This window comes from Linepithema humile, chromosome 8 (assembly GCF_040581485.1).
Source record: "Linepithema humile isolate Giens D197 chromosome 8, Lhum_UNIL_v1.0, whole genome shotgun sequence".
Taxonomy (NCBI): domain Eukaryota; kingdom Metazoa; phylum Arthropoda; class Insecta; order Hymenoptera; family Formicidae; genus Linepithema; species Linepithema humile.
Window position 1 is genome coordinate 1877137 of NC_090135.1, and position 10367 is coordinate 1887503.

At 31.0% G+C, this 10367-nt stretch overlaps 2 protein-coding genes across 2 annotated transcripts; both read right to left on the reverse strand.

Moving 5' to 3' along the window:
- Positions 1-1021: 1021 nt before the first annotated feature.
- Positions 1022-3808, reverse strand: LOC137001498 (uncharacterized). Its single transcript, XM_067360467.1, has one exon. The coding sequence runs from the start codon at positions 3299-3301 to the stop codon at positions 1952-1954; it is 1350 nt and encodes a 449-aa protein (XP_067216568.1). The 5' UTR covers positions 3302-3808; the 3' UTR covers positions 1022-1951.
- Positions 3809-3867: 59 nt separating this feature from the next.
- Positions 3868-9987, reverse strand: LOC137001497 (uncharacterized). The gene has a single exon (XM_067360465.1). The coding sequence runs from the start codon at positions 8721-8723 to the stop codon at positions 5895-5897; it is 2829 nt and encodes a 942-aa protein (XP_067216566.1). The 5' UTR covers positions 8724-9987; the 3' UTR covers positions 3868-5894.
- Positions 9988-10367: the final 380 nt, after the last annotated feature.

Genomic DNA, 10367 nt, shown 5'->3' on the forward strand with positions numbered 1-10367 from the left:
TTCGATGGTACTAAAAATGTATTACCGACCGTTTTGTCGTATTTGTGTGTGATCACACATACACACACACACACACACTGACGTCTGATCTGCGTCGTCGGATTGTTTGTAAACAAACGACGCGGCGCTCACGCTTGTTTCCTCGTCCGTAATTCCGATACAAGGCTGTAAGGTGAATGTCCCAATTAGTGACAAAATTACCTCGTCGTGAAAATAAATAAATTAATTATTGATACATATATCACAATAAGTACGTAAAATTAATTTTATTGGAAAATTTGGACATTTAAGATTCTGAAAAAATTAAGTTTTTTTACTTTTCTAAAAATTCTTAATTTATTTATTATATCTTTGTAAACATTGTTTTTGTACCATTTAGTGACACATGAATTTGAAATTGTCCTAATTTGTGACACATGCTTAGTCCATATCACTGATAGGTGATGGGCTTATAAATGTCTTTATTACTGTCGACACGTCGTAGAAATAAGAACGTTCCTATTACTGACGTCGTAGAAATAAGAACGTTTCTATTACTGACACGTTGTAGAAATAGGATCATTTTTACTGAAACTTTATTACTTATTTAATACACAATAATAATAAACATAAATGTACATAAAATTTTGATTTATTACCGGTTTTGACATTAAATATTTTTCTTGAATACAAAAGGAATAAAATAAAATAATATGCGTATATGTTTTATTATATGTATATAATATATACTATATACCATATATATATATATACATATATATATATATATATATATATATATATATATATATATATATATATATTATATATGTTCTCTGTATTATTTATTATTTAATGTTCTTCATTTTTTAATCTCTTTTATTATTATTTTAAAGCTTTTTTTTTCTTTTTGTTTGATTTTTCATGTTTTCTTCTTTTTTCAATAGCTTTAGTAGTGTGATATGCTTGCCATTGAGCGGAAGTAGCTACTGATGGAATTTTTTCCTTACATCGACGCTTTTTTATTTGTTTTTTTTTGAGATTCTGGCCAAAATAAAGTAGATTTAAACACTTCTGGCACTCCGGAAGGAATATCATATTCTGTAATTAGATTATTTGTAAGTTAATTATTTGTATATAACAAAAAGATTATTTCACACACATAAGCTTTTTTAAATTCAGATTACATACTAATTTGACTCGAAGTGGAGGCTTCACAAGATGTTTCATTAATTGAGGAACCTTCACAAGATGTTTCATTAATTGAGGAATTTTTTTCCTTAGCCGGAGAAGTAGATCTAAGATTCAATTACATTTTAATAAGATATAAATAAAATTAATACATAAATAAAATATGAATAAAATATTGATATTATGTGTGCAACATACTTATTAGAAAAAGTTTCTGGATTTGTAAAGATTTCTGGATTTATAAAGGTTTCTGGATTGTTTAAAATTATTGAACTTTCTTGATCATTAGTGTTATCTTCAAATATAATAGGTGTTATTTCTGTAATATCTGCGATCTGAGTTGCTTCAACAAATTGTTCAGTTGCTGCATTTGTAATAGGAATTTCAATTCTTTCAAGCATGCCCATGAAATTTTCAGTGCTATTTTCACTGACTATTATCATATCACATATTGTATCGAAGTTAGACACATTTTCAATTTCATTTTCACTTATATCTATTATACTATTATTTGTAGTTATTTCACTGGCATCAATATTTATAACAGTGTTTTCTTTTGTATGAGATTGCATGATACCTGTCGACACTTTTTAAAAAGGAAAATGGAAAATAGTAAATAGAATTAAAAAGCATAGTAAAAGTAATAATACAGAAAAAATAAAGAAAAAAAAGAGAAAATAAGAAATAGTCAAAGCAAAAGATGTGAATTATATATAGTGGAATTAGAATAGTCGAAAATTAAAAGAAATTACTTGGAAGATTTTGAAGTGACAACCAAAAGTTAAAGTCCTTTGTTTTCAAGTTCACTATCCCAAATTCTTTTTTTCTTAGCCTTTGTGAAGGCCTTTAATACCTCGGCATCTATATATTGTTCGAAAAAATTCAAGTATTTCTGTCCTTCTTCTTTTGAAAATGCTTGAATATTAGTAGTATTATTTATCTTTTGTTTCATTAACAAGCTGTTATACTGCAAAGCATCCGCAGAAAATGGGAAAAGTCCACATGCTCGAAATCCATTAACCATTATTTCTGGAACATTCAAAATTTGTATGCTTTTGTCCAGTAACGATCCAAAATCTTCCTTTCTTAAGCGTTTTCCAGATTGTTTTGTGCGCCATTCTTGCACCATTTTTTTCCAGGCCGCTTTTAATGGACGAAAAAATGCTACGTCTAAAGGTTGCATTAGATGAGTAGCATTTGGATATAATGCTATTAATTCGATACCATTTTGAATACAAAATTGCGATAATGGCATTGTTAAATGAGAACAATGACCGTCAACATATAAAATAACAGGACGAGGAATCTCATTTTGTAAAAGCCATGGATGAAATATATTGGTTATATATTCAAAAAATGTTTCCGCTGTCATCCAGCCTTTATCAGATTTTCCAACGCCCCAACCATCTGGTATACTTTGAGAAATACTATATGGAATTCGTTGATAGGGAAATATAATCATAGGAGGAGGCAATTGACCATTAGCATTTGTCATGAAAAGAACTGTCAAACATTCTTTGTCGTCATTTTGTGTAAAATTATATACGGCTTTATCGCCCTTTTTCACTAGAACGCGTTCTCCTTTTAGACAAAGAAAGAATGCTGATTCATCGCAATTAAATATTCGAGATTTATCAATATCGATGAGATTAAGTTGTTCCAAATGTTGTTTTACTTCTGTAAACCATCCTCGTATTGCTGTTTCTGTTACAGATGCTCGACTATGACAAAGATTTTGTGAAATTCTTGATGTAATTTCTGGATGTCGTTTTAGAAAGGATTCGTACCAATGACGTCCAGGTCGTCCATGCTTGAATGGTGTATTTCGTGCCAAATTTTTTATCAATAATTGCACACTATTAATTAATTGACTTTTTACAATAGGAAAGCCTCGCTGACTAAGATGCATAATCCATTTCACAACTTCAGCTTCTTCATTTTTAGTTAGAAATGGTGTCGGACCCACATTTTTCCCAATTGGCAATTTTCCTTTGTATTTATACAAAAGTGTAGTTCTAAGTATTCCCATAGTTTTACTTACATTGCTGATAGTTTTTCCAGAACGGACAGCAGTAAGAGCTTTTTCGAGATCATCATCTGAATATTTTTTTCTTCTTTTTTCAGTTGCCATGTTTCTAATTAAAATTGTTTAAAATAATTTCATAAGTATAAATATACTTGTTACTTAAATACATTTGTAATAGAAAATAATAGATAATCATTGGAATATCATAAATTGGTGAAATATCACAAATTGGTGGAATATGACAAATTGATGGAATATCACAAAGAATCATGAATGCCTTAATACTTACCGAGCAAGACAATTTATATTTAGATAGGAAATCTATCTAAGAATTATCACAATAGAAGAAAAGCGTATACTCTTAGCGGCTTACACTCGCATATGTCACAATTAATTAATAGGTTAGAAACTCTACCGAGTATCACAAATTGGTACAGAATCATGAGTGTCCCTATTATTGACTTAAACATGACAATTTATAGATTAGGAACTCGTATTTGTATTAATTTTCTAAATTCTGGAAAGATAAGTTACGATATTGATGCCATTCCTTAATTCAATAATGATTGATATTTATAAATTACATGTCTTCTTTAAAAATAGGAACGTTTTTATCATTTTATATCATATTTGTTTCGATTGTCAGTAATAAAGACAAACAAATATTTTTAGTACCGATTAGTGACACATGCATTAACTAAAAAAATATGTATTTTGTGACGTTTTCAGTTTACTCACAATGTTCCTTAATATCTACTTAACTTTAGGTGCTTATTTTTTATTCACTTTTAGCTTAATAATAGCTGGAATTAATCGACAAAGGGACCGTCGATATAGTCATCGCCTCATAAGATATCAGTAAGCAACTGCTCGATTTGCCACTGTTGGCAGCATGCTTATAATCACAATATTTTAGCCTTTACAAAAGCGTTTAATTTTATTCAAAATTCGTTGTAATAGATAATATGTAAAATTTTAAATACCAACACAATTTTTAAAATAAACATTGATCAATATTAATTGATTTATTGAGAAAAAGAGACACGATTGTCACAAATTGGGACATTGTCACTAATTGGGACATTTACCTTAATATAATGTATAAGACGACATAGCATATGCAGGTGTCAAATAAACATGAACTAAATGTGACGAAATATGATTTTTAAAATATATATATAATATACATTTTACAGAGGAAAAATGTAATACGCTTTCGTTTACTTTTATGTAATAAATACGTAATAGATAATAAATTAATAAATATAGATATATACATGTTGAATATGGTAATCTTTATTTTGTATTTTTTATACTTATGATTGAAATAATGAGCATATATTTTTTCAATCATTGTACAAAATAAAAAAATTAAGAAAAATATATATTCAATATTAGTATATATGTTTCTATAAATTTATTAATTAAATTATTTATTTTGTGTTTATCACAAATAAAAACAAGAAAAGCATATGAATATTTTCTCCAGTTCAATGTACTATTACCAACTCAATCGGCCCAGCCGTTATTGAGATCCGATAATCTCGGCTCGTCTCAACTTTCGGGCTCGCGTAAAGATACACGGTCGGTCTTGCGCTGCGCGTGAACTTGGCGCGAGACACTACCGTGTCTCTTGATAGAATGAGAAATATATTTGTCAAATAAAATATTTTATCGTGTTTAGCTCACATTTTTTAGACATTTTACTTATGCCTATGTTGTATAATTACATTATTGCCTTGTAATAAAATTTTAAAAGGAAAATATTATTGTTTTTATTAATAATTTTATGACATATTTGCAGATCAATCGTCATGTTCTCTTTGTAAAGACAAAGAACGAGAAATGCATATTTATAATAAATAGCCAGGAAGTCACCTCTGGCTTAATTTATTGATAACGTCAGTACATACATCTCTGACATATTTTTTACAAAATGCTATCTTTAGATAGACTATTAAAATATTTTAAAATATGAAAAATAGAAAATAGAATGGGCCCCATCCGCCGCCCATTCTTGTGAGACGCAACCATAATTACTATTCGTCCCTCCAATTTTGTATATGAACTGCAAATACTGAACGTTTTGCGTTTAGAAACAAGATGTTTCTCTAACAACGCGCAAGAATCTAATGATTCACTGTTCAGTATGCTCTGTGCTGACAAAATGTTCTCTCTCACAATTGTGTGAATAATAAAGCAATTTTTTTTTTAAGTGTAAATACACATTGATATTATTTGTAATAATATAAAAAAATGCTATTTTATTAACCCAATTCTTTTTGTTATATTACGAAAAAACTTATTGTGAGGGAAAAAGTGATAGCTTATTATTTTCTATAATATTCATTAAATGACGTCTCATGTGCTCAACGTCATTTGAATATTTCTCCTCACAAGGATTTTTTCCTAATACTACGCTTGTAGCGAAAGCAGCTGCATAAATTCCGCAAGATGTATTGTCCGGTTGTGATTGAACTTTTTGGAATATTATATCGCTTACGTTTATTATTGGATAACGTTTGCGAATATAATCTTTCTCTTTTTTTGCCAATTTTTCGTATGTACAGTTAGGTAAACTGTCATACACATGTAATTTAAAGCCATCGAAGAAAATGCATCGCCAGTGATTAGTACATTTGCCTCCAATTATTTGTAGGCTATTATCGCTATCACTGGCTGTTATTAATTCAGGAAACTACAAGTACTGAACGCTTTGCGTTTCAAAACAAGATGTTTCTCTAACAATGCGCAAGAATGTATCTAATGATTCATCGTTCAATAGGCTCTGTGCAGGCAAAACATTCTTTCTCACAACAGTAAGAGGTATAATTGTTTTATCTAAAATTTTTTTACGTTTTGCTATTTCATCATTTGTCAGATTTTGTTTACACTTTGAATAACTGACTATGATGCAATCGCTATCTTCTTCTGTATCGAGAGTTGCAGAAACAGCAATGTCTGTTACGTTTGTTGGGAAAACATTCAGTTTGCACTGTTTATTTTTTACAATATCTTTGCTTTTCTTATTTTGTTGCTCACTTTGTCGTTCGTGGCTCAATTTCTTTTGAGACAATTTCTCTTGAGCGTCAATAATATATTGTGGATTCCTAATAGGCATATGTCTATTATGACGGCTATCCAAGATTTCTGGAAGCATACAGTCATAATAGAAACGTATTAGGAAAGGTAGCATTTCACTTTTCCAAAAGTCTTCGTCTCTGTTAATTGTTAACATTTTTAAACTTTTGGGAGTCCATATTGCGAATACGCAATACTTTCGCTGTGTTATGTTCAACTGCCCTTGAACTTGATAAAAGAATCGGTGATTCAGATTTATTTTATCAGTATTTTTTTTGTCAAATATGCCTTTTAATTGAGGCAATTTTTGTATGGCCTCTTTAGCTGTTAATTTCTCAGCTGATTGAGGACATTTAATCTCCACTAGACCATCTTTATCAATAAGTCCGTCGGGAGAAGCACCCAAGCATGGGTTTTCATAATCAATGAACAACCCGCATGGTGTTATTTTTTTATTCACCTTTGCAGCCAATTCCTTTCTAGCGACTTCCTCCATGTCACGACCATATTTCATAGCTGCAGTGTCTATGTGTGGAGGATACAAAATGCTTTTTATAGTCGCTGCGCAAGACGTTGTTGGCCTCATGCGACAAACGGTTCCAAAATTAGATGCCGTTAACATTTCACGTCTCAATGAATGCCATAGTTCACATTCACTTTGGTCTCTTGTTTCCTGTTCTATTTTTTGCCTGTTTTCTGCATATTCCACCAACTTTTCTATATGATTTTGTTCTAGTTGTTGGTATACGTTAGGCGGAAGATCTGGCTTTTGTGATTGTGGGCCATAATAACAATCTGTTCCTGCTTCTCGTTTGAATTTTTTTTGCCTGCCATGCACTTTTCGAGATTCTTTAGTTCTCGATATTTTTATTTGTCGTCGTTTTTCTAGATTTTCAACAACCGGAGGAACATCTTTACCCATCCCTTCATATACTTGCGTAAGCACTTGTTGTGTATTATACTGCACAACAGCTCCTGCAATTCTAGCATTGTAGGAACCTCGTAGGCCGTAATTTATACGCTTTCCACCTATTTCTTTGCAGATTATGGAATTAAACCATTCTGCAGGATTGTTTGTTACATTTAATAACAAACTATCGGAAAAGCAGCTCAAGTGCATAACAGCATTCTCAATTGGGTGATATAAACCGTATAATTTTAAATACGGAACATAATTTTCTATTTTCTCAGAGTTTTCCTCACACATACGGCCACGTTCTTTACATCTTTTATGCTCACCAAAAATATGGCTAGGAATGTTCAAAATATCTTTTTGTAATTCCGTAGCTTTGCTATGATGAGGAAGTTTTTCTTCCCTTCGTTGGGTGGCTGACTGTAGTACTTCTTGCCGTATTTTTAAAATATTGCTTTTTATAACATTTCGTATTTGTACAAAGCCACGTTTTCTCTTTTCCTTTGGCTGAACTATCTCCGAAATAGCCTTCAGTTTTTTGCAGAAATTGCGAAACAAATGATTAGTGCACTCAATTTTGTGTACATGTACCATTTGTTCGCGATACGGTGCATTATTTTTTATAGACTGATATACACTGCTGTCGCCATCAGCAATAACTGTTCTGTATATCAATCCATGCATTTCAAGGCTATTTTTAAAACCTTCTACAATGGCGTCGCTTTCCATACGTGTCGAGCTAGCATTACGGTCAAAATTTTTGTAGCATTTATGACTACGTGACTCGCAACCATTTCGCTCCGCCATGTCACACACCGTACAAAATTTGTTGCGGATGCCAACAAAAAGAACTTTCTTTGTACGGTAACCAATTATGGCACCAACACCAGAAAGTGAATCATAGGCGGTGCCATATGATCTCTTCATCCAACTACCATCCGCTACAACGGTTATATACGGAATACCATTTATGGTGTCATTCCTTTCCAGGGCGAGTTCTTTTTCAAGTTTTCCAGCCATTTTCATACTTTCCATGGCTGTTTTTGTAAAATCATCGACTAAATTTTCTCGATATTTAATGTAAGTGCGTTCAGACATGCAAGGGATATTTATACCCGCACAGAACTCTTCCAGTTGGGCATAACCATTTCCAACTGTTATATTTGCACTTATAGCAGCTTTATTGATATCCATCTGCTTAGGTTCTATGCGTTCTGACCATATGTTGTCTGTATAATGACACATTTGGCACTTGAAGAAAAATTGAGTCAGTAATCCACGACGACGAGTATTAATGAGTTTCCAATCTTTAAATTGGCACTCAATTCCTCGCGCATGATTGTCAAAAACTCTATGTATTTCATTTAACATAAAAGTAGTGTCGACAATACTACGACCTACGGGCATACTTTCTTGGATTGCATTTGCATCCAAAAGGCCCGTGTTATCGATAACAAAACTATCGTTATCTTTGTCGTTATTTACGTCGATATTTGGATCTGACGTATTTTCTTCTTGTTTTAGACACTGCATTACTTCCGTTGTGACTTTGGAATCTGTTACGTCGTGCAATTCCGCACGCAAAGATTCATTGTCAATACCATTAGTAAACGTGCCTTCTTTTTTGTGTGCGTTACTTACCTCTTTTAACTGCTTCAACTGTTGACGCCTGCAAAATCAAATCAATCATTAATATATGCAAAACAAATTTGAAATAGATGTATCTTATACTACACACACATACTCAAAAAAACTCAAACTTTGTTATATTACTGTTAAAAAAAAATGTAAAGAAACTAACAATGAATAAAATCGTCAGTAATGAAAAAGCAATCCTTTCTTATATTTGTTTTAAATAATAATTCCATATTTAATACTTATTTATATACCTAGTCAGATAGGTCTGTAATTTTATGATATATATAATATATCATACATTATATAATATATAATGTATGGTATTTATAATAACCAGCCCACGAGAAAACCGCCTCTGGCAATTTTGTATAGCCAGCACACGAGAAAACCGCCTCTGGCTTATTTTCTATAACCAGCACACGAGAAAACCGCCTCTGGCAATTTTGTATAGCCAGCCCACGAGAAAACCGCCTCTGGCAATTTTGTATAGCCAGCACACGAGAAAACCGCCTCTGGCTTATTTTTTATAGCCAGCCCACGAGAAAACCGCCTCTGGCAATTTTGTATAGCCAGCACACGAGAAAACCGCCTCTGGCTTATTTTTTATAGCCAGCCCACGAGAAAACCGCCTCTGGCTTTAAATTTACTTTTACAAGTATTATATAACATACATAACATTAATAAATATACTATATGCAGGATGTCCCATTGTCTCAGGTAAATATTTCGAAAAATATGCAAAATACAAAGTAAGGTTTACGACAATTGATGCTAAGAAAACGCATTGTAAGAAAAGTATATTAAAGTATGCAATATATAAATGCTAATTTTGGTTTAAAATTAACTACGCATTTTTTGCACCAAATAACATAACATTTTTCCATGCATGTAATTATTACGGTAAGATTATGAAAGACTAAATATTTTACTAAATATATCGTTTTTTACATCAAATTTATAGGTATAAATTATTTCGTAGAGTATTCCGTTTTTGACCAATATATACTTATACTCTTATAACTTTTTACATCGAATATTGCGATAAATTTATTAATATTAACAAAATTAGGCTGATTTCATTAAAAAAACTAAAGATGACAGAAAACTTTGAAATGTCTTCACCCAAAGTCAAAGTAAAAAAAACAAAGTAAATACATTCTATTCAGCCTTACAATTTTTGTCCAAAAGATTTTTTCATATCTTGTGTATTTGTCGAAATATTTTGCTGTGCCGAGATTTTTGAACATCCTGTTATAATTTCATAAAATGAAAATGAAGAAAGGATTGCTTATTTTTTGTAGTTGCATTAAAAAGTATTGCACAAAAAATACATAAAAAACAAAATTATTAAAATAAACTTTGATATTTCAAAACTACTATTTTTTTCCAAAAAGTATGAAGACTACAAACTAAATTTTTTTATATATTAAAACTTAATTAAAAATATTAATTTTATTTTAATATAGAAGACTAATCTCTCTTGTAAAAAATAGTACAAAATTCGTACAATAAATGTAAATATCCAAGTTTATTTAAATC

What these genes read in the sequence shown, in the direction of transcription:
- LOC137001498 (XM_067360467.1), bottom strand. Translation starts at nt 3,301, where the DNA reads ATGGCAACTGAAAAAAGAAGAAAAAAATATTCAGATGATGATCTCGAA.
- LOC137001497 (XM_067360465.1), bottom strand. Translation starts at nt 8,723, where the DNA reads ATGCAGTGTCTAAAACAAGAAGAAAATACGTCAGATCCAAATATCGAC.